This window comes from Balaenoptera musculus, chromosome 10 (genome assembly GCF_009873245.2).
Source record: "Balaenoptera musculus isolate JJ_BM4_2016_0621 chromosome 10, mBalMus1.pri.v3, whole genome shotgun sequence".
Taxonomy (NCBI): domain Eukaryota; kingdom Metazoa; phylum Chordata; class Mammalia; order Artiodactyla; family Balaenopteridae; genus Balaenoptera; species Balaenoptera musculus.
The window spans coordinates 10,344,440-10,369,643 of NC_045794.1; the positions used below are offsets into that span (position 1 = coordinate 10,344,440).

General features: G+C 41.2%; 1 protein-coding gene across 1 annotated transcript; it reads left to right on the forward strand.

Annotated features, from left to right (window-relative positions):
• Window positions 1–3,317: 3,317 nt before the first annotated feature.
• On the forward strand, window positions 3,318–23,458 carry DDX47 (DEAD-box helicase 47). Its single transcript, XM_036865816.1, has 12 exons — window positions 3,318–3,451; window positions 4,126–4,219; window positions 14,570–14,758; window positions 15,004–15,075; window positions 15,292–15,410; window positions 17,008–17,079; window positions 17,205–17,321; window positions 17,881–18,027; window positions 18,578–18,715; window positions 20,400–20,470; window positions 21,050–21,179; window positions 22,884–23,458. The coding sequence occupies exons 1-12, from the start codon at window positions 3,365–3,367 to the stop codon at window positions 23,013–23,015; spliced, it is 1,368 nt and encodes a 455-aa protein (XP_036721711.1). The 5' UTR covers window positions 3,318–3,364; the 3' UTR covers window positions 23,016–23,458.
• Window positions 23,459–25,204: the final 1,746 nt, after the last annotated feature.

Genomic DNA, 25,204 nt, shown 5'->3' on the forward strand with positions numbered 1-25,204 from the left:
AACTGGCCTCATAGACCCATGCTGTGCCCCAAAGGAAGATGACCTGGCCTGAAACAATCAGCTCTTTGATAGAACAACTTCCTTGTCCCACCTCCTCCTGCCTATAAAAGCCTGCCCTTTTGTACAACTCTTTAGAGCTCCTTTCTATCTGCTAGATGGGAAGCTGCCCAATTCATGAATCATTGAATAAAGCCAGTAAGATCTTTAAAATGGACTTGTTACCGACCAGGGTTCTTGGACTCCTTAATCAATAGAAATTGATAAGAGGCTGGGACTTCCCTGCTGGTGCAGTGGTTAAGACTCCATGCTTCCACTGCAGGGGGCGTGGGTTCGATTCCTGGTCCTGTGGTGGGGGGAAGAAATTGATAAGAGGCTAGATGCGAAATTCAGGGAAGGCTTTATTGGGACTCGTGCTGCAGCACGAGGGAACGAGGGAGTGAAAATAAGTAACAGGTTCCCATGCTCACTCCCTGGAGGGGGGGAGCTGGTCCCTTAAATGGGGTGAGGGTAGAGGTGGATACATGTGTGGGGTCAGAGTGGAGGCTTAGGTGGTCTGCCTACCCCCTTGGTGGTGCTGTGTGCATCTATCTCGCACAGTACCCTGCTTTTGCTCCTGACACCTCAGAAGTGGCAGTTGGGTTTTTGGTCTTTTTGTATCTTATCGTCCATAATTTGCCCCAATGGGGAATGGGTGCAGTTAGTTTTAGTCTCTTATAGTTTCTTTGTATTCTGAGGCTCAGGAGATGTTTGTCCAGGTGTAAGCACTGCAGCAAAGTGTCACAGGTCCCAGCCTGTCTCATACTCAGTTGAATTTTGTTTTTATCACAACAGGAAGAGGAAGAGACAGAGCTTTTTGGGTGGGTTTTCTTTAGGATAAATCAACTTCCCCTTATCTCAAAGCATGTTATCTGCCTTGGACATCATCTAAAGTGGCCTAATCCTGGTCCTAGGAAAATGGAGAGGTGGCCATGATGGGGAGCTGAACAGCGGGCCTGAGCGTCTTAGGCTGCCATGGCATGAGCACCTGTTTCCGACTGCCTGATGGAGCCAATTTCAAGGAGACCTCTTGTTTCATACAATGTGTGTCTTCTCTCCTTACCTTTAACTTGGAGTAAATCAACATAAAAAGACAAAGGGCCTATTCTGCAGCGGTGTAATCTCAAAGATGGAAACAACTTCATTCCCTAAAGAAACAACCATCGATGTCCTTCCTGATCTGCCACCCTACCCGATCACAATGCTCCGCTGAGTTGTAATTCATCCAGGTGGGGTTCCTGGGTGTCTATTTCGTGTCAGGCTGGGGGTATGGAGATCATCTCTTGCCTCTTAGATGGCCTCTCTTTTTCATTATTTCCTCTCTACATATAAAGTTAGAGTGATATTTTTAATATGTAGATCACGTCACTCACCTGCTCAAAACCTTCCAGTGGCTTCTTTCATATTTAGGATAACATCCAAACCCCATACCTTCGACTCTAGGGCCCTGCAGGGTCTGACCTGAGCCTCAGGGCCTTTGTACTTGCTGTTCCCTCAGCCTGAAATCATTGTCCTCTGGGTTCTTGAAGGAACTTTCTTCTGCTTCCCAGTGAGGTCTCAGCTCAAACATCACTACTTCAGAGAGGCCTTCCCCAATCTTGCTGTTATTCCCACAATCCAGCCCCCCCAAGTTGCTCTCCATCATTTGAAAAAATTTTATTTTATTGAAGTATAGCTGTTTTACGATGTTCTGTTAATTTCTGCTGTACACCAAAGTGATTCAGTTATACACATATATACATTCTTTTTCATATTATTTTCCATTATTGTTTATCACAGGATATTGAATACAGTTCCCTGTGCTATACAGTAGGACCTTGTTTATCCATTCTATATATAATAGTTTGCATCTGCTAACCCCAAACTCCCAATCCATCCCTTCCCCAACCCCCTCCCCTTTGGCAACCGTAAGTCTGTTCTCTATGTCTGTGAGCCTGTTTCTGTTTTGTAGCTAAGTTCATTTGTGTCATATTTTTTTAATATTTATTTATTTTATTTATTTATTATTTTTGGCTGCATCAGTCTTAGTTGCGGCACTCGGGATCTTCGTTGCAGCACTGCAGGCTTCTCTCTAGCTGTGGTATGTGGGTTTTCTCTCTCTAGTTGTGGGCTCCAGAGCGCGTGGGCTCTGTAATCTGTGGCACGTGGGCTCTCTAGTTGAGGCGCTCGGGCTCAGTAGTTGTGGCATGAGGGCTTAGTTGCCCCGCGGCACGTGGGATCTTAGTTCCCCGACCAGGGATCGAACCCACGTCCCCTGTGTTGGAAGGCGGATTCTTTACGACTGGTCCATCAGGGAAGTCCCCATTTGTGTCATATTTTAGATCCACATATAAATGATCCAAAATTTACAAACAGCTCATACAACTCAACAACAAAAAACCCAAAAAACCCAATCGAGAAATGGGCAAAAGACCTAGACATTTCCCCAAAGAAGACATACAGATGGCCAACAGGCACATGTAAAATGCTCAACATCGCTAATTATTAGAGAAATGCAAATCAAATCTCTATCATTTTATTTATTTATTTATTTATTTGTTTGTTTATTTATGGCTGTGCTGATCTTCGTTTCTGCGCGAGGGCGCTCTCCAGCTGCGGCAAGTGGGGGCCACTCTTCGTCGCGGTGCGCGGGCCTCTCACCATCGCGGCCTCTCCCGTTGCTGAGCACAGGCTCCAGACGCGCAGGCTCAGCAATTGTGGCTCACGGGCCTAGTTGCTCCGCGGCATGCGGGATCTTCCCAGACCAGGGCTTGAACCCATGTCCCCTGCATTGGCAGGCAGATTCTCAACCGCTGCGCCACTAGGGAAGCCCTCTATCATTTTTATATCTGTTGCATCATCACACTTTCCACAAATTGAAATGATCTGTGATCACTTATTTATCATCTGTCTTCTCCATGACGGTAGAGGTCGCTGTCCTGTTCAGTAGGCATTTAGCATAGCCCTAGCATATGGTAGGCTCTCAAGATATTATTGAATAAATGAATGAAATAATATTTATAATAAATAAATAGTACTGTAATGTGAACCTGTTCAAAACTCTATGGTTAGAAGAGGGAGGAACACAGCGGTTGTGAAAGGTGGGGAAAGCTTTCTAAAGGGACCTAAAGGGCAGATTAGAGGTCCTGGTCATCAGGCCCTTCTGCACTTGGCTCAGCTCCACAACTCCAAACGCTTATACCCATGCCTAATTTCTTTTTTTACTGCTTTTCCGCGAAACCCCGCCAAGCCCGCAGGGGGCGCCCACAACACGCCACTCGGGAGAACGAAAACTACATTTCCCAGCATCCCGCGCGCCGCCGACCCACTTCCGGAGCCTGCAGACAGCATGGCGGCGTCCGAGGAGCGCGGTTCACCGGCTGCGGTGCCCCAGACGGCGGTGGAGGAGGCGGAAACGAAAACATTTAAAGACCTGGTAAGAATGGATGACTCCGGTTTCCCTTTTTTCCTGCTGCCGCCAGGCGCGGGCAGAGTCCGGTTGCCTTCGATACCGGCCGCTGGTGTGCAAAAAACAGCCGGGGCCTAGCTCAGGTTTCTCCCGGGATGTCCGAAGCTCGGGTTCCGGACGAGCTCCCTCGGCTCTGAGTTTGGGTGGTGGGAGGGCGGCCCGGGAGCCCCCATATGCCCTTTTGAACTCCACCTCGGTGTGGCAGCGTTGTGTCTGTGCAGGATGTTGTCCATGCGGCGAATCCACTTTTTGTGCATCTTGGGCCTTGGATTCAGATGAACCGGTATTGAATTCAGATCCAGTCACTGACTAGAGGCAAGTTTTCTCGGTGCCTCACTTTCCACATCTGTAAATTGGGGGTTATGATAAGTATCGCATAGAGTTGTGAAGATTAAATGAAGTAACACAGGCGGAGAACTTGGCTTTGTCCCCGGCGAGTGGAGAGTGATTGGTAAGTCTTAGGTTCCTGTCCCAGTTCTCAGAGTTAAGGAGAAGACTGAGTAGACTCACAATAAAAACCTTTTGAATCAAAGCGTAGGGGACGCACATGTCACCAACAAGGCGGCCCTAACAGTCATTTAATTATGTGGGAGGTGAGTGTGTGTTTTTCTTTGCTAAACTATGTTTTTCTTAATTCTAAGGGTGTGACAGATGTGTTGTGTGAAGCTTGTGACCAGTTGGGATGGACAAAGCCAACAAAGATCCAGATTGAAGCTATTCCTTTGGCCTTACAAGGTAGGTTGAAATTATGTGGCCTGTTTCAGATTCAGCGTGAAGTTACACATACTCAGTTAAATACCACTTTTGAGAGCTATTGCTTTGCATACGTCAAGTGAAATAAAATAGGGTCCCTAAAGATAAAAAGTTTGTGGCTTAATGGTTTTTGAAACAGTAATTCTCCAGTTTTACGGAGCTTACTTTCTACGAGGGGGTTTGTTGTCTTCTCCTGTTTTTCTAGCTTTTTCTTTCTCAGTTTCTTTTGGCTCTTTTCCCTTTGCCTTGCGGCGTTAATTCTGTCTTTATCCTTTTTTCTCACTCTAAAATGTTACTAAGATTTCTCATCCAGTCCTGAAGCTTTAATACTGTCTGCATCAGTGAGTTTCAGCCAGTGCTCATTAGAATCACCTGTGGAACTTTTAAAATGCTGGCGATTTCTGGGCTCCAACCTAGACCTTCTGAACTGGAATTTCCAGGCATGGGACCTAGGCATATATAGATACAAAAGTTAATAGTTCTGGGACTTCCCTGGTGGTCCAGTGGTTAAGAATCCGCCTGCCAATGCAGGGGACACGGATTTGAGCCCTGGTCCGGGAAGATCCCACATGCCATGGAGCAACTAAGCCCCTGCGCCACAACTACTGAGCCTGCACTCTAGAGCCCACGTGCCACAACTACTGAAGCCCGCGTGCCTAGAGCCTGTGCTCTGCAACAAGAGAAGCCACCGCAATGAGAAGCCTGTACACCACAACAAAGAGTAGCCCCTGCTCGCTGCAACTAGAGAAAGCCTGCACACAGCAATGAAGACCCAGTGCAGCCAAAAGTAAAAAAAAAAAAAAAAAAAAAAAAATTCATAATAATAATAATTAATTGAAAAAAAAACTTAATAGTTTATTCTAATGTGTCTGCCCCTGGGGGAGCACACATGAGCACTGGTCAGATGCTCATGGCTCCCATGTCTATATTTCTAGCCCACACTTTTTTGCTGAGCTCCAAACAAGTATGTCCAACTGGTTTTTAGATACTTTTCTCTAAGCTTACTGCAGGAAGCTCAAGTTCCCTATGTCCAGAACAGAGTCCTTATTTTTCTCACCAGAACTAATTTCCCTGTAACCCTTATCTTAGTTTATGGCTTTTGAGTTCCCAAGCTAGAAACCTCTGTGTCAATCACATTTTCTTCTGTTACTTTCTTTTATTTTTTTATTTTGTTGAAGTATAGTTGATTTGCAATGTTGTGTCAATTTCACTTTCTTTTTTTTTTGGAAGTCGCATGAAGACAGAAAATGTATTCAATATATTTTTAACAATTTTGAGAATACATGAACTTTACATTTATATTTGTAAAAATGTACACGGAAAATATGATGAGAATAAGTAACAGGTCAACAGTACTAACACCAGCACAAACAATAAATTGTGTACATCACACCTATGAACATTCTACATAAGAATGATTCCAAAGGTCTATAGGATGTTTATAGAAACAAAATAACACGAGAGAAGTTATTTTGTTAATAATCATATATGTGTTGATTCAAATAAATTAGAATTTCATGTTGTAATGCTTTGTCTGTAATGTTCGAATTCTCATACAACTTGAGTTTATTATCCAAAACTGCTTAGTCCTCTGGAGTCTCAGCAACAACATAGACTTTTACAGCTCGATGATTTTTCAGTCTCTAACCAGCCACGTAACATTTAACGTCAGGCCTAGCGTTACGGAAGCAGCTCTTGGAAAACCACCTAAAGAGGGCTTGAGATCCCCAGGCAGAGCCTGGTGTTTAAGGTTGAAAGGCAGTCTGTGATAAAGTAGCAAAGTTGAGCCTTTGATTTATTTCTTTATTTTAAATTAATTAATTAGCTAATCTATTTATTCATTTATTTTGGTTGGGCATTGGGTTGTCTGCCTGACGGAGAGCATCCTTCCTCAGGAAATTCTACTCTTGCCCACTAAGGGAGAACAGAATAGTCAGGAAAGGCATGGATGACCTTTTTAATTTTTCTAATATGATACAGTATAACATATCTCCTCAAAACTCTGATTACAAAGGAAAATTCCCCACTGCAGTCTGGTGTGCCATCCCATTATTCAGTTTTAGAAGCATAAAATGAGCCTCAAGGCAAGATATCAGAGAGCTCACTTAACACATATTCTCCAACATAAAGACAAAAAAATAAATGGAAGAATGGAAGGAAGGAAGGAAGGGAGGGAGGGAGGGAGGAAGGAAGGTCTTATTGTTCCACATTGTTTTGGCTATTATCAACTTTTGTTAGATGTTTCCTTCTTTCTCTCCAAGGTGTATGAAACCTAGGAAGCTGTATGTGCCAAACATTTGTCAGGCAATGTGGTCCTAATTATATAGCTATTATTTAAACAAAATTCCAGTCACTAATGTTAACAGCAGGTTATCTGCCTATGGCCTAGAGATTTGGATCTATACTGTACTATTAACTTTTATTGCATATAAACGAAAATTTGAAATTCATAATTATTCCGTTATTTGAAATCCCATTACAGTTTACATATCTGTATCTATACATGTGATATCATATAATCTTTATCGTATCAGTTTTACAGTAAACAATGTGATCTTTCTCCTTCAAGCTTTATTGCCAACTTAATGGGAAATGCACTTATTTTGATGACCAAAAATTGCCCCCCAAAATTGGATGCAAATTTGTCCAGTGGAGTATCATATTCTGACTCTGTAGTTGACTCAACTTGAGGATTTTGATTTATTTTATTCCTACTTACTTCAACTTGATGTGCTTGATAGCCCATTTTTATGCCAACTATCTGCAGGAAAACAAAAAGAATAGTAAAAATCATTAATCACGGCATTTTGTTGTTCATGTTCCAAACTGAGAGCAAAAGTTATGCAAATAGAGTATCTGTCCTATTTCTCTGAATATAATCAACAGTAACAATTCTAAATGCCTGTTTAAAGAATTGTAAGAAATAATTTCAGTAAGTTTTATCTATGACTTTTTTTTAACATCTTTATTGGAGTATAATTGCTTTACATTGTTGTGTTAGTTGCTGCTGTATAACAAAATGAATCAACTGTACATATACATATATCCCCATATCCCCTCCCTCTTGCATCTCCCTCCCACCCTCCCTATCCCACCCCTCTAGGTGGTAACAAAGCATGAGCTGATCTCCCTGTGCTATGCAGCTGCTTTCCACTAGCTATCTGTTTTACATTTGGTAGTGTATATATGTCCATGCCACTCTCTCACTTCATCTCAGCTTACCCTTCCCCCTCCCTGTGTCCTCAAGTCCATTCTGTACGTCTGTGTCTTTATTCCTGTCCTGTCCCTAGATTCTTCAGAACCATTGTTTTTTTTTTTTTAGATTCCATATATATGTGTTAGTATACGGTATTTGTTTTTCTCTTTCTGACTTACTTCACTCTGTAGGACAGATTCTAGGTCCATCCACCTCACTACAAATAACTCAATTTCCTTTCTTTTTATGGCTGAGTAATATTCCACTGTATATATGTACCACATCTTCTTTAGCCATTCATCTGTCAGTGGACACTTAGGTTGCTTCCATGTCCTGGCTATTGTAAATAGTGCTGCAGTGAACATTGTGGTACATAACTCTTTTTGAATTATGGTTTTCTCAGGGTATATGCCCAGTAGTGGGATTGCTGGGTCATATGGTAGTTCTGTTTTTAGTTATTTAAGGAACCTCCATACTGTTCTCCATAGTGGCTGTATCAGTTTACATTCCCACCAACAGTGCAGGAGGGTTCCCTTTTCTCCACACCCTCTCCAGCATTTATTGTTTGTAGAGTTTTTGATGATGGCCATCATTCTGACCTGTGTGAGGTGATACCTCATTGTAGTTTTGATTGGCATTTCTCTAATGATCAGTGATGTTGAGCATCTTTTCATGTGTTTGTTGGCAATCTGTATATCTTCTTTGGAGAAATGTCTGTTTAGGTCTTCTGCCCGTTTTTGGATTGGGTTGTGTGTTTTTTTGATATTGAGCTGCATGAGCTGCTTGTATATTTTGGAGATTAATCCTTTGTCAACTGCTTCGTTTGCAAATATTTTCTCCCATTCTGAGGGGTGTCTTTTCGTCTTTTTTATGGTTTCCTTTGCTGTGCAAAAGCTTTTAAATTTCATTAGGTCCCATTTGTTTATTTTTGTTTTTATTTCCATTTCTCTAGGAGGTGGAGCAAAAAGGATCTTGCTGTCATAGAGTGTTCTGCCTATGTTTTCCTGTAAGGGTTTTATAGTGTCTGGGCTTACATTTAGGTTTTTAATCCATTTTGAGTTTACTTTTGTATATGGTGTTAGGGAGTGTTCTAATTTCATTCTTTTACATGTAGCTGTCCAGTTTGCCCAGCACCACTTATTAAAGAGGCTGTCTTTTCTCCATTGTACATTCTTGCCTCCTTTATCAAAGATAAGGTAACCATATGTACGTGGGTTTATCTCTGGGCTTTCTACCCTTTTCCATTGATCTATACTTGCTTTTGTGCCAGTACCATACTGTCTTGATTACTGTAGGTTTGTAGTATAGTCTAAAGTCTGGGAGCCTGATTCCTCCAGCTCCATTTTTCTTAAGATTGCTTTGGCTATTCGGGGTCTTCTGTGTTTCCATACAAATTGTGAATTTTTTGTTTTAGTTCTGTGTAAAATGCCATTGGTAGTTTGATAGGGATTGCATTGAATCTGTAGATCGCTTTGGGTAATATAGTCATTTTCACAATGTTGATTCTTCCAATCCAAGAACATGGTATATCTCTCCATCTGTTTGTATCACCTTTAATTTCTTTCATCAATGTCTTATAGTTTTCTGCATACAGGTCTTTTTGTCTCCTTAGGTAGGTTTATTCCTCGGTGTTTTATTGTTTTGTCTCCTTAGGTAGGTTTATTCCTCGGTATTTTATTGTTTAGTGGTGAATGGGAGTGTTTCCTTAATTTCTCTTTCACACTTTTCATCATTAGTCTGTAGGAATGCAAGAGATTTCTGTGCATTAATTTTGTATCCTGCAACTTTACCAAATCCATTGATTAGCTCTATTAGTTTTCTGGTAGCATCTTTAGGAATCTCTATGTATAGTATCGTGTCATCTGCAAACAGTGACAGTTTTACTTCTTCTTTTCTGATTTGGATTGCTTTTATTTCTTTTTCTTCTCTGATTGCTCTGGCTAAAACTCCCAAAACTATGTTGAATAATAGTGGTGAGAGTGGGCAACCTTGTCTTGTTCTGATCTTAGTGGAAATGGTTTCAGTTTTTCACCACTGAGAATGATGTTTGCTGTGGGTTTGTCATATATGGCCTTTATTAAAGGGTAAGGTCCCTCTATGCCTACTTTCTGGAGAGTTTTTATCATAAATGGGTGTTGAATTTTGTCAGAAGCTTTTTCTGCATCTATTGAGATTATCATATGGTTTTTATTCTTCAGTTTGTTAATATGGTGTATCACATTGATTGATTTGTGTATATTGAAGAATCCTTGCATTCCTGGGATAAACCCCACTTGATCATGGTGTATGATCCTTTCATTGTGTTGCTGGATTCTGTTTGCTAGTATTTTGTTGAGGATTTTTGCATCTATGTTTATCAGTGATATTGGCCTGTAGTTTTCTTTTTTTGTAACATCTTTGTCTGGTTTTGGTATCAGGGTGATGGTGGCCTCGTAGAATGAGTTTGGGAGCGTTCCTCCCTCTGCTATATTTTGGAAGAGTTTGAGAAGGATAGGTGTTAGCTCTTCTCTAAATGTTTGATAGAATTTACCTGTGAATCCATCTGGTCCTGGTCTTTTGTTTGTTGGAAGATTTCTAATCACAGTTTCAATTTCAGTGCTTGTGATTGGCCTGTTTATATTTTCTCTTTCTTCCTGGTTCAGTCTCGGAAGGTTGTGCTTTTCTAAGAATTTGTCCATTTCTTCCAGGTTGTCCATTTTATTGGCATATAGTTGCTTGCAGTAATCTGTCATGATCCTTTGCATTTCTGCAGTGTCAGTTGTTAGTCCTCCTTTTTCATTTCTAATTCTGTTGATTTGAGTCTTCTGCCTTTTTATCTGGATGAGTCTGGCTAATAGTTTATCAATTTTGTTTATCTTCTCAAAGAACCAGCTTTTAGTTTTATTTCTCTAATTGCTCTAGGTGTAAGTTTAGGTTGTTTATTTGAGATTTTTCTTGTTTCTTGAGGTAGGATTGTATTGCTAAAAACTTCCCTCTTAGAACTGCTTTTGCTGCATCCTGTAGGTTTTGGTCTGTCGTGTTTTCATTGTCATTTGTTTCTAGGTATTTTTTGATTTCCTCTTTGATTTCTTCAGTCATCTCCTGGTTATTTAGTAGCATATTGTTTAGCCTCCACGTGTTTATATTTTTTACAGTTATTTTCCTGTAATTGATATCTAGTCTCATAGCGTTGTGGTCAGAAAAGATACTTGATACAATTTCAGTTTTCTTAAATTTACCACGGCTTGATTTGTGACTCAAGATATGATCTCTCCTGGAGAATGTTCCATGAGCACTTGAGAAGAAAGTGTATTCTGTTGTTTTTGGATGGAATGTCATATAAGTATCAATTAAGTCCCTCCTGTTTAATGTATCATTTAAAGCTTGTGTTTCCTTATTTATTTTCTTTTTGGTTGATCTGTCCATTGGTGAAAGTGGGGTGTTAAAGTCCCCTACTATTATTGTGTTACTGTCGATTTCCCCTTTTATGGCTTTTAGCATTAGCCTTATGTATTGAGGTGCTCCTGTATTGGGTGCATAAATATTTACAATTGTTATATCTTCTTGGATTGATCCCTTGATCATTATGTAGTGTCCTTGTTTGTCTCTTGTAATAGTCTTTATTTTAAAGACTATTTTGTCTGATATGAGAATTGCTACTCCAGCTTTCTTTTGATTTCCATTTGCATGGAATATCTTTTTCCATCCCCTCACTTTCAGTCTGTATGTGTCCCTAAGTCTGAAGTGGGTCTCTTGTAGACAGCATATATACGGGTCTTGTTTTTGTATCCATTCAGCCAATCTATGTCTTTTTGGTTGGAGCATTTAATCCGTTTACATTTAAGGTAATTATCAGTATGTGTATTCCTATTACCATTTTCTTAATTGTTTTGGGTTTGTTATTGTAGGTCTTTTCCTTCTCTTGTGTTTCCTGCCTAGAGAAGTTCCTTTAGCATTTGCTGTAAAGGTGGTTTCTTGGTGCTCAGTTCTCTTAACTTTTGCTTGAATATAAAGCTTTTGATTTCTCCATCGAATCTGAATGAGATCCTTGCTGGGTAGAGTAATGTTGGTTGTAGGTGTTTCCCTTTCATCTCTTTAAATATGTCCTGCCACTCCCTTCTGGCTTGCAGAGTTTCTGCTGAAAGATCAGCTGTTAACCTTATGGGGATTCCCTTGTATGTTATTTGTTGCTTTTCCCTTGCTGCTTTTAATATTTTTTCTTTGTGTTTAATTTTTGATAGTTTGATTAATATGTGTCTTGGTGAATTTCTCCTTGGATATATCCTGTATGGGACTCTCTGCTTCCTGGAGTTGATTGACTATTTCCTTTCCCATATTCGGGAAGTTTTCAACTATAATCTCTTCAAATATTTTCTCAGTCCCTTCCTTTTTCTCTTCTTCTACTGAGACCCCTATTATTTGAACGTTGGTGCGTTTAATGTTTTCCCAGAAGTCTCTGAGACTGTCCTCAATTCTTTTCTTTCTTTATTCTGCTCTGCGGTAGTTATTTCCACTATTTTATCTTCCAGGTCACTTATCTGTTCTTCTGCCTCAGTTATTCTGCTATTGATTCCTTCTAGAGAATTTTTAATTTCATTTACTGTGTTGTTCATCATTGTTTGTTTTCTCTTTAGTTCTTCTACGTCTTTGTTAAACGTTTCTTGTATTTTCTCCATTCTATTTCCAAGATTTTGGATCATTGTTATTATCATTACTCAGAATTCTTTTTTTAAAAAATTAATTAATTAATTAATTAATTTATTTTTGGCTGTGTTGGGTCTTCGTTTCTGTGCGAGGGCTTTCTCTAGTTGCGGCGAGCGGGGGGCCTCTCTTCATCGCGGTGTGCGGGCCTCTCACTGTCGCGCCCTCTCTTGTTGCGGAGCACAGGCTCCAGACGCGCAGGCTCAGTAGTGTGGCTCACGGGCCTAGTTGCTCCGCGGCATGTGGGATCTCCCAGACCAGGGCTCGAACCCGTGTTCCCTGCATTGGCAGGCAGATTCTTAACCACTGCGCCACCAGGGAAGCCCTACTCAGAATTCTTTTTCAGGTAGACTGCCTATTTCCTGTTCATGTGTTTGGTCTGGTGGGTTTTTACTTTGCTCCTTCATCTGCTGTGTGTTTCTCTGTCTTCTCATTTTGCTTAACTTACTATGTTTGGGGTCTCCTTTTCGCAGGCTGTAGGTTTGTAGTTCCCGTTGTTTTTGGTATCTAACCCCAGTGGGTGAGGTTGGTTCATTGTGTTGTGTAGGCTTCCTGTTGGAGGGGACTGGTGCCTGTGTTCTGGTGGATGAGGCTGGATCTTGTCTTTCTGGTGGGCAGGTCCACGTCCGGTGGTGTGTTTTGGGGTGTCTGTGAACTTATTATGATTTTACGCAGCCGCTCTGCTAATGGGTGGGGTTGTGTTCCTCTCTTGCTAGTTGTTTGGCATGGGGTGTCTAGCGCTGGAGCTTGCTGGTCGTTGAGTGGAGCTGCGTCTTAGCGTTGAGACGGAGATCTCTAGGAGAGCTCTCACCGATCAATTTTACATGGAGCTGGGAGGTCTCTGGTGTTCCAGTGTCCTGAACTCGGCTCTCCCACCTCAAAGGCTCAGGCCTGACACCCAGCCGGAGCACCAAGACCCTGTTAGCCACATGGCTCAACTTGGTACGAGGGATGTTTGCCAGTGAATTAAGGTGCGAAAAAGACACAAGGCATAAATACCAAAGGTGTTGCCTGCGGTGCCAACTCTCTGGTTCCATGGACCTCTTTCCTTACTTTGTAATTCTCACTTTGGCTGGCCTCCATTCAGGCCACTGTCATAACTCTCCTGGTACCCTAACTGAGCTCTCATTTTCCTGTGTGTTCCCCATTCTGCCCTTTAGTTCATTTTAAGTTGTAGGGAAGAGAGTCATATTCAGGTTACCTCAGGGAAAGGGGGTTATTGCAGGGCTATTCTTGAGGTGAGGAAGCCTCAGCAGTCAACTGTGGGAGTCATTACTCGACAGGAAGGCTTCCCACTGGGTGCTGTCCTAGTGCTCAGCTACTCTGGGGGCTGCACCCAGCGTAGAGGCGGTGGTCTTGGCTTGGAAGTTAATTGCCAAATCTTCTCAGTTATGGCTTGATTGGTGATAACAAACCATGGGGACCCATTCTTAAGGAATTACTTCTGGCATTCTTCCCTCAGAAGGATCAGTGTAAATGGCTGTACTGTTAAGCTCCTTGGGTCCTTCTTATGCCATCAGGCCTGGGGTTTATCTTCTTAACGAATAACATTGGTCATGATATTCCCTGCTTAAAATCCTTCAGTTCCTCTCTCTTATAGGAAGATGTCAAAACTCCTTAGCATGGCTGTGGGTTTCCTTATTCCTCTCCCTTTCCCCCTTGACTTTTGTGTTCTGGCCACGTTGTACTTCTCACTCTCTGAACTCATGCTGTGTTCTTTTTTTTTTTTTTTTTTTTTTTAAATTTATTTATTTTTGGCTGCGTTGGGTTTTCGTTGCTGTGCCCGGGCTTTCTCTAGTTGTGGAGAGCGGGGGCTACTCTTTGTTGCAGTGCGCAGGCTTCATGTTGCAGTGGCTTCTCTTGTTGCGGAACATGGGCTCTAGAGTGCAGGCTCAGTAGTTGTGGCACACAGGCTCAGTAGTTGTGGCTCACGGGCTCTAGAGCGTAAGCTCAGTAGTTGTGGTGCACGGACTTAGTTGCTCTATGGCATTTGGGATCTTCCTGGACCAGGGCTCGAACCCGTGTCTCCTGCATTGGCAGGCGGATTCTTAACCACTGCGCCACCAGGGAAGCCCCATGCTGTGTTCTTTAAAGCGTCTTTCCTCATACGGGACTGCCCTTCCTTTCCTTCTTTGCTTACTTCCAGATTTAATTTACTCATCACCTCTGTTAACCTTTCCTGACTCCTCCTGGCAGTAGGTTGCTCATTCCTTTTTGTTCTCACTGTATCCTGTAGGGACCTATCATATTAGAACATATTTGTGTATTTCACCCTTGGATTTTGAGCTAATTTAGGACAGAGACCGTGTCTTCTGTCTCATCAACCTCCCCCTCCCCTGAATTCATCAAATATTTATTCATGGTCTACTTTGTGCCAGCAGTGGGTCCTTGTGGAATAATGTGGAAATGGTGCAGAGAGCATTTCTTTGCTATTAGGTGTTTTCTTTGTCTTCTAGGTCGTGATATTATTGGGCTGGCGGAAACCGGCTCTGGGAAGACAGGGGCCTTTGCTCTGCCCATTCTGAATGTGCTGCTAGAGACGCCCCAGCGTTTGTTTGCCTTAGTTCTCACCCCAACTCGGGAGCTAGCCTTTCAGATCTCAGAGCAGTTTGAAGCCCTGGGGTCTTCTATTGGGGTGCAATGTGGTAAGTATCGAGAGGAAAGGAATCTTCAGAATTTCTTCACAGGTTGAGAATGAGTGTGAAAGGAGAATGGAAGGAAGTGTCGTTAACATAAGTTCATTGACCTAAAGAGCTGATTTGGTATTTTAGCTTCGGGGAAAGTCGTAATTGTAAGGGAAGAAAAATGAAAGTAGAAATGTGTCATTGGCTTTACAGTGAACTATGGAACAAATTAAGGATCTCTTTTCAATATTCTTTTCTTTCTGTAGCTGTGATTGTAGGTGGAATTGATTCAATGTCTCAATCTCTGGCCCTGGCCAAAAAACCACATATAATAATAGGTGAGTAATGACAACGGTAAAAGACACTGGTGATGATGAATTGGAGAAAATCTACTGATACTGGGTGTAACTTCTTTGTGTGGAAAGAGTTCAAAGAATGGATTTAATTTTTTGTTTAATTTTTTTAGTTCTGAAATTCTGTTTGGGAGGGGGTGGTCACTTTCTTTCTGTCCTTTTTCTTAAACATTGCCCTCTCTCCTCAACTCTTCTTGTTAGCAACTCCTGGTCGACTGATTGACCACTTGGAAAATACAAAAGGTTTCAACTTAAGAGCTCTCAAGTACTTGGTCATGGATGAAGCAGACCGAATATTAAATATGGATTTTGAGACAGAGGTGAGCTCTCAACATCTTTCCTCTTCCTAGGGCATCTCAAAATCTGTTCAAAATCTGTTCAAAATCTGGTTCATTACATACCTGCTTTTGTGGAGCATGGTTGGTTAATTTAAACATCTCTGCTGGTTTTTTCATTTCTTGATGCTCTTTACTCTGTCAGTGCCTCAGCATCCTTTTTATTTTATTATTTTCTCTTTTCTTCTTTTATTGAAGGATAGTTGATTTATAATATTTATTATTTTTAGGTGTGCAACTAGTGATTCAATATTTCTATAGATTTACTACTCCACTTAAAATTATTACAAAATAATGACTATATTTCCCTGTGCTGTACAATATATCCTTGTTGCTTTTAAATTAAATTAAATTAAATTAATTAACTTTTTACTGAAGTATAGTTAATTTACAATGTTGTGTTTCTGGTGTACAGCAAAGTGATTCAGTTATACATACATATATAAATATGTGTATATATACATATGTGTGTGTGTGTGTGTGTGTTGTGTATACATATACCTACACAAACTCCTAATTTATCCTTCCCTCTTTTCCCCTTTGGTAACCATAAGTTTGTTTCTATGTCTGTGAATGTTGTTTCTGTTTTGTAAATAAGTCCATTTGTATCACATATAAGTGATATTATATGATATTTGTCTTTGTCTGACTTCGCTTAGTATGATAATCTCTAGGTCCATCCATGTTGCTGCAAATGGCATTATTTCATTCTTTTTTATGGCTTGAGTAGTATTCCATTCTGTATATATACCACATCTTCTTATCCATTCATCTGTCGATGGACATTTTAGGTTGCTTCCATCTCTTGGATATTGTAAATAGTCTCAGCATCCTCTTTCGAATATAGTTTGACTTGGGGGGCGAGGGATAAAAATTAGGAATATGGGATTAATATACACACACTACTATATATAAAATAGATAAACACCAAGGACTTACTGTATAGCACAGGAACTATATTCAATATCTTGTAAATAACCTATAATGGAAAAGAATCTGAAAAAGTGTAAATATGTATGTATGTGTAACTGAATCACTTTGCTGTACACCTGAAACATTGTAAATCAACTATACTTCAATTAAAAAAGACAGTTGGGCAAAAAACATGTATATATATATATATATATATATATATATATATATATATATATATATATATATACACATACATACATACATACATACATATAGGCTGACTTTGATTTCAGAGATGAGAAATACCAAAACCAGATTTTCTTTTCCATTTCATTTGATTTCAGCCTCTTCCATCTTTTCTTTGATGACCCATTCTTCATAGCTTATTTAGTTGATTAATGCTTATTCTTTAGTTTTCTCTTAGATTAGCTCTACTCTGCTGATTTAAACTGTTCTTTTCTCTGACTGGCATTATTTTTGATAGCATCTGGTATGGTATCAAATAGTAAATATTCAGTCAATTTTAGCTGAACTGAATCAAAGTTTTGAGTCCCCAAATCCCACAGTGATGTATTTAGTTTGTTATCTCCTTCTCTCCTTCACAAGCAGCATTTGCAGGTGTCCAGTCTAAATGTTACGTTGGTATCCTTTGCTCTTTCTGCCTTAGGTTGACAAGATCCTGAAAGTGATTCCCCGAGATCGGAAAACATTTCTCTTCTCTGCTACGATGACCAAGAAGGTGAACTTTTCTAGGACCTTCTCTTTTCTTCTTTATAAGAATTGATAATAGAAACAGTCACAGTAATGATAATAAAAATAGAGTATTTAGGAATCAGTGTACTATTCTAGGTTTTCTTTCTTCAGGTGCAAAAACTTCAGCGAGCAGCGCTGAAGAATCCTGTGAAATGTGCTGTTTCCTCTAAATACCAGACGGTTGAGAAGTTACAGCAATATTATCTTTTTATTCCTTCTAAGTTCAAGGTAAAGTGTTTGCTTTGATCATTCCTGCCACTCCCTCTCCTTCTTCACCAAGGCATCTGAAAATGTGTCAACTCTTGATTAGCTAAGAGCTGTGCTACAGATTGGATTGGAGTCCTTTCTGTTTGTTTTAGAGCTCCTGCCGTGCTTATATTTATCACTGATAAAGTCAAACATTCCGGGAATTCACAACATGTTAAACCACAGTAATGAAGTCATGATATAATCCCTTCCTAACCCCATCCTTGAGGTAGTTTTTCTTTTGCCTGCTTATTATGTGGCTTTTTTATGGGCAAGGGACCCTAGTTTTGTGCTTTGATGTCAGGGCTTTGCGTGCTTGCTGAGTACAGCTCTCCTTGTGCTTGGCTTCAGGCTGTGTGTGAAACTCATGGTTCACAGAGATGATAATGATAGTGCCGGTTAAGGAGTGCAAAGCTGGCAGCTGGGGGTCTGGATAACTGAGAAGCAGCTATGGGCTTAGTCTTTTACATAATTTATATGCCCAGGACACCAACCTTCTTCCAGGTTCAGTTACATATATTGTTTTGGCTTTGTGACTTAGGATACCTACCTGGTTTATATTCTAAATGAATTGGCTGGAAACTCCTTTATGATATTCTGCAGCACCTGTAACAGTACTCAGAGGACAGCTTTGCTACTCCGAAATCTTGGATTCACTGCCATTCCCCTCAATGGACAGATGAGTCAGGTAACTATTCTTTGGAATCATTAGTGGTGAACTGGGGGCATGAGAAAGCTTAAACCTTGTAGCAGGAGATTTCTGCAATAGCAACACATGACATTAATGCATCTTCCCATAGTTGTCCTGATTTTATGGGCATTAAAGTGTTGCTTTGGATGCTACTTCCTCCTTTCAGGATAGCAAGAAGCTCAAATTAGAATATTCCACAGGTAGTTGTCTGGGATGGAAGCTATTGAGTTGATTTATTCAGCCCTCATGGTAATAGTGACTCTCTCGTCTCTAAAGACTTTCAATAAATTATTTCCCAATTATCTTTCTATCATGTTTAACAAACTCTGTTTCATGTTAGTATTTTCTAGCTTTAGTCTTAAATATCTTTTTATTGCTTCCATGTTTCCTTTTGACCTGTGAAGCCTAGTTCAGACTAAGGGGGAAACATACTTTTAAAAATTTATCTCTTGGTTCTTGTATTTATTTAGTGTGTCTAGTTTGTGTGTCTTGGATTCCACGTTTTTCAAGATTAAATTCTTTCCATTTCTTCTTTTCATCATCTCAGAGCAAGCGCCTAGGATCCCTTAATAAATTTAAGGCAAAGGCTCGTTCCATTCTTTTAGCAACTGATGTTGCCAGCCGTGGTTTGGACATACCTCATGTGGATGTAGTTGTTAACTTTGACATTCCTACCCATTCCAAGGTGAGTCCTGTTGCTGACCTGATTTTCTAGCCCCAAAGTGTTTTTCTTTTCTCTTTCTTTTCTTTTCCCCTTCCCTTCCCTTCCCTTCCCTTCCCTTCCTTTCCCGTCCTGTCCTTTCTTTCCCTTCCTCCTTCCCTCCCTCCCTCCCTTCTTCCTCTTACTCTCTTTCTTCTCCCCCACCTCCTTCTCTCTGCTTTTCTTTTCTTTTTTTTTTTAAATTGAGATGTATATTGATATATTTGTTTCAGGTGTAAAATGTAATGATTTAATATTCGTATATATTGCAAAATGGTCATAGTAAGTCTAGTTTAACATCTGTCACCATCATAGTTACGTATTTTTCTTATGATGAGAATTTCAAAGATATTTTCCCTTAGCAACTTTCAAATATGCAGTACAGTATTATTAACTCTAGTCAGCATGTTGTACATTACATCCCCATGACTTATTTATTTTATAACTGAAATTTGTACCTTTTGCCCCCTTTCACCCATTTCACACACACCCATCCCTGCCTCTGGCAACCACCAAATCTGTTCTCTGTATCTGTGAGCTCAATTTTTTTTTGTTTTTGTTTTTGTTTTAGATTCCACATATAAGTGAGATCTAGTATTTGTCTCTGTCTAACTTATTTCACTTAGCTGAATACCCTCAAGGTCTATCCATGTTGTCACAGATGGGAAGATGTCATTCTTTTTTATGGCTGAATAATATTCCATTGTATACAAAGTGTATTTCTTAATGGAATGTTTTCTGTCTTTCCTTAGTTACAGTATTGGAGTTTTTTTTTGGTGTGTGTGTGTCCTTGATTAGTTAAGTATCAAAAATAGGGAAAGCTCTTGATCTTTTCATTCTCCTCATCTTGCACATGCCTGTGGATGTGATATTAATGAATGTGAATGAAGGAGCCCAGGAGAGGGGTTAGATGCTCACTGTCGGAGGCGCAGACGGATCACGTGCTCACCTCTGTCGGTCCAGCTGATGAGAAATGGCAGCTTGTGGTCCTCAGTGTATCCCAGGGTTTCCAGCCTCGGCACTGTTAACATCTTGGTCTGGGACTTCTTCGTTGCGGGGCTGTCCTTTGCATTGTAGGACGCTTAGCAGAATTCCTGGCTTCTACTCACAGGTGACATTGTGACAACCAGATATGTTTCCAGACATTTCCAAATGCCCCCTGGGGAGGATGAAACTGACCCCAGTTGAGAACAACTAGTGTGTGTCAACTTCGTATTAAACTGCTGTAGACAGGGTGCTGTCTCATAGGATTTTCACAGTAACTCTGTGTGAGTTTGGACATGTATTTGTGTCTCTGTTTTATAGATACAAACCAGGGTTCAGAGAAGTTCTGGACTTGTAGACAGTTGCGTCGCTGGTCGGTGGGAAAAGCAGATCTGTGACCCAGGTCTGCCTCTAGATCTAGTGCCATTTTCCTCTGCCTGTGCTATGTCCATGGAGATTTGCTTTGTAGATTTGTCTTTCTATAAAAGAAGGGAAAAAGGGGGTCAGTTTTGTGCTCTGAGGAGAATAACAAAAGTGAAGTGGATTTATCGCAACAGATTGCGAGTTCATCTCTCCACGTTCTAACACAAATCTGTTTTCTTTCAAAGGTTTGCAGGAAGAATTTACATACAGTTTTTAATTTATATTCCAGCTAACTCAAAGTTACTTACCGTTTTCATTTCAGGATTACATCCATCGAGTAGGTCGAACAGCTCGAGCAGGGCGCTCTGGAAAGTCTATTACCTTTGTCACACAGTAAGTGACCCGACTTTGGGGCAGAGCAATGTAGAGAAAAGAGCAGAACTGTGGGGCAGACAGACTTGGAACCTGACTTCACCACTTACTGTAACAGTCACTTAACCTCCCTCATCCCGCCTTCATTGTTTGTAAAATAGAAATAATAATACCGACCTAGCAGGGTTTTAATGAAGACTGGAGATGTATATGTAAAGAGCATATACTGTACTACATGTGTGTAGTATAGTACTTGGCATATAGAGGCACACACACACAAAAAACCCTGTTATTTCTTTTAAATGCCGGAGCCAGAGAACAGTGACCGTTCCCTCAACTCACAGTATTACAATAACTATTTCTGATCTTGGTTTCAAAGGAACAAATTGTTATGTACCCAGGGCTTTTCTGGGAGTAAGGGATATGTTGGGTGGTTTTCTGCTGGGCTGTGCACAGAAGATTGCATTTAGTTAGTGTTCTGAAAAGGAATGGTAGGTTTGATATTGTTGAAAACTGTGGTGCCTGTTGCATCGTAGTTTTGGAACGGACAGACATGTGCACTGTCAGCCAGCCAGAGCCATGGCAATTTTCCTTTTTCAGATACGACGTGGAACTCTTCCAGCGCATAGAACACTTAATTGGGAAGAAATTGCCTGTCTTTCCAACCCAGGATGACGAGGTTATGATGCTGACAGAACGTGTGACTGAGGCCCAAAGATTTGCCCGAATGGTATGCAATGCATTTTCTCGCCAGCAAATGAAATTAACTTACATGCGAGACACTTTATTGTGTTAATCCTCAACTTGGAATATTTTATTCCAAATTTAAGATGAGCATACTAAAGTGCAGATGTTGGTAATCTGCTTTCGACTGTACGACTAAATGGTCGAATCAGGGTTTGGACTCAGTCTGACCACAGTGACCACATTCCCAGCCACTGTTCATGTTTCACATGAGGCAAAAAAAAAAAACCTTTGGCCTTGAGATCAGGAGGTGCAGCTGAGAACTGTGAGCTCAGACAAGGTGTCTGACCTCTCAGAATCAGTTCCTCATTTGTAGATTGGGAATAATTGTTACCTTGAGTACAGGGTTTTATGAGCATCAGTCAAGCTGGTGTAAACAGCGTGGTTACCGATAGTAGCGGTAGGAGTGGCGATGAGAAGGTCTAAGGGAGCAGCCTTCCAGGTGCCGTCTGCTGCCTGGAGTGCTGGTCTGAGGGGTGAAGAAACTTCGCCCATGGGCTGCTTTCTGAGTAGCTGAGGTGTGGACTTGTTTTTGTTTTTCTGCCCACATGGAATTCTTTGTTTGGTATTTTTGCTTATAAAAATATTACATGTGCGTTGGGAAGCATTTTTAGAAAATACACAAAGGATTAAAATAGTAAGTGAAACACATAAGCCACCCCCCACAGAAAGAAAACCACTGATAACAGTTGGCTATTTTTCTTTCTTTAGCCATACTTAGACTTTATCTAATTGTATATGACTTTATCTAAAGGTATATCATTTTTCTCTTTGAACTAGCAGAGATTCATGTGATCACTTCTTTTTTTTTTTCTTCACATTTTAAACTTTATTCAAAAAGTGTCATCTAGGCTGTGTCTTAGCCCTGAATCGATTCAGTTACCAGACTTTCCTAAACACCAGTGGCAGGAGTAAGCTCTTGGAGTTGTTGCAAGGTCCTTAACTGCCTTCTGACTCGTCAAGGGAAACCAAATTGGGTCTTCTAGACTTTGCATTAGGTATATTTTATTACTTTCCAATGTTTTGAAAGTTGGTAATCTGAGGAGAGAGAATTCAGTTTTTTAAAAATAGCACTGCTCGCAAGTTTAGAAACTGATATCTTAGACACTAGCATCTTAGAATTCTCATGGGATCATTTCTTAATGGCTACAGAGAATTCTGTCATGGAATATATGACGTGATTTACATTGATGTGTGTTAATGCTTTTCCCAGTTTTTTGTATTTTAACTAGAACTCTGTTGAACATCCTGATATGTACAGCTTTGCACACTTGTCTTGTTTCCTTAGAATAAATTCCTAGAAGTAGAATCAATTGTTGGGTGGAGGAGAATACACAGTTAAAATTCGAATTCATACATAATGTCAAACTGCCCCCCTAGAAAAGCTAAAGCACTTTGACACGATGAGCGACAGTGTATGTGACTGTCCCCACACCCTGACCAGGTCTAGGTATTACCATTCTCTTAGATCTTTGCCAGAATAATAATAATAGCTTATTGTTTTAATCTTCCTGTCTTTGATTACTAAATAGATTAACATTTTTGTATCTTGGGATTTGGGCCTTATTCCTTTGCTAATGGGAGTTGTTAGGGAGTTACTTAGTGTCTGATTTTAAGGAGCAGAGACCAGGATGTGTCACTTTCAGTGACAGTCATTCATTTTCAGTCCCATCCTTCCTGTTTCTTGCAGGAGTTAAGGGAGCATGGAGAGAAGAAGAAGCGCTCGTGGGAGGTTGCTGGGGACAATGACGATACGGAGGGTGCGATCGGTGTCAGGAACAAGGTGGCTGGAGGAAAAATGAAGAAACGGAAGGGCCGTTAATCTCTTTTATAAAGACTTGATTTCTGCTTTCTGTTCTGTAAAGAGGATTGAAGGAGAGAATGGGACCTCTCCCTCCAGAGCTCTGCAGGCCGAAATCCATCAGAATCGTGTCTAGGGTCTGCCCAGCCCCCTCGGTGCTCATCCCCCTTGCCGTGTGTTAGAACATCGTTGCCTGCAGAATATTTTCGAAGTGCTGAGGTCAAGACTCGGACTGTTCTTCAGCTTTGGTTCCTTGCTCCTGACGCTAGTAAGATGTGCTCTCCTATCCCTTCACACAGACCTGTGCTTTTTTCAGCTGCAAGTCGAGGATTGGGCTCATGAAGCCCTTGACCTGTAATTGTAAAGGAAAGGAGCTTCTAGATCTAAAAACAGTGATACTTCTGCAGTCTCAGCTTGTGTTTCATGAGACCAAATGGGAAATAATAAATTTAAATATTATTTTTAAAAAATTCAAACTCCTTGAGGACCTTTTTGGGTTACAGACTTTATAGATTTAGTAAGATCTTCCTAATAGGTAAGAAACTGATAGTGGCGATTCCATGGCAAATTCATTGGTTGTCCTTAATTTGAGGTAAACATTATTTATGACTTTAAAAAAATCAACAAAGAAACGAGGATGGATGGCTTTGAAAGGGAAGTCCTGTTTGAAAGGAGGTTGTGTTTTTCTTGGGGATGGAGCAGAGTCTCTTAGATCCCTGAATAGATTCACATCCCTGGCTTCTTGAATTAAAATCCTCTGTCGGGGGGGCTTCCCTGGTGGCACAGTGGTTAACAATCCGCCTGCCAATGCAGGGGACACGGGTTCGAGCCCTGGTCCAGGAAGATCCCACTTGCTGTGGAGCAACTAAGCCCGTGCGCCACAACTACTGAGCCTGTGCTCTAGAGCCCGCGAGCCACAACTACTGAAGCCCGCGCGCCTAGAGCCCGTGCTCCGCACCAAGAGAAGCCACCTCAATGAGAAGCGCGCGCACTGCAATGAAGAGTAGCCCCTGCTTGCCGCAACTAAAAGCTTGCATGCAGCAATGAAGACCCAACGCAGCCAAAAATAAATAAATTAAAAAAAAAAAATTCTCTGTGGGAGTCAGGTGTGCATGTTGATTGCAGGAAGATCTTTATAAATGTAGGGGGTGGGGTGCCTACCTCTGGGGGCTAATTCTCCATTTGTCTTGTTTCCTGATGGGACTCTCCAGAGTGGCTTAGCTGACAGCAGCTCTCTCTCCCTCTGGGCCGGTGGGTAAAAGCCAGTGGACGGCTGCTGCTTCAGCTCGGCGGAAGAGTTCAGAAGCAAGCTGAGTGTGAATCGGGCTATGGTGCTGGGTAGGAAGGGGTCGGAGTGATCCTGAAGGAGTCTGGACTTTCTAAATGGGCAAGGTCTCTAACTTAGGGTCTGTGGACCCCTGAGGTACATGCACATTTCTGGGGAGACTAAAAAGGTTAAAAACCTCTTTTAAAGCTTACCTGTTGTTTCTGAAGTATATACGTATTATGCTTTGCTAGGATGGGAAGATAGGACTCTGAGGGAAGAGAGGTGGATGATGTGTCTTCAGGCATATTAGTAGGGCCAGACCATAAGCTAGAGTCCCAAGCAGAACAGGTAAAGATGTCATTGTGAAGGGCAGGAGGCACAGAAGTAAACGAATGCGATCCAGTTGTAAATGAGGGCAAAGCTGTTGGTTTGTGTCACTAATCTGAACCTTTCTTCATGCTCCCTGTCCGCAAAGGCAAGGTTGCAGAAGTCTGGAGGCTGAAACCCTAATCGAGGTGTGTATGAGTTTCCTGGGGCTGCTGTAACAAAGTACCAGAAACTGGGGGGCTTAAAACAGCAATTTGTTGGATCACAGTTCTGGAGTCTAGATGTCCAAGACCAAGTTATCAGCAGGCTTCCATCTGAAACGTCTCGGGAAGGGTCTGTCCTTGCCTCCTCCTAGCATCTGGTGATGGCCAGCGGTCCTTGGCTTGTGGCAACGTAGCTCCAGTCTCTGCGTCCATATCTTCACGTAACCTTCTTCCCTGTGTGTCTGCCTTCACATGGCCTTCTTATAAGGATGTGATAATTGGATTTAGGGAACACCCTAATCCAGTATGACCTCGTCTTGACTCATTATTTCCACAAAGACCCTATTTCCAAATAAGGTCACATTCTGGGGTTCCACGTAGACATGAATTTTGGGGCGGACACCATTTAGCCC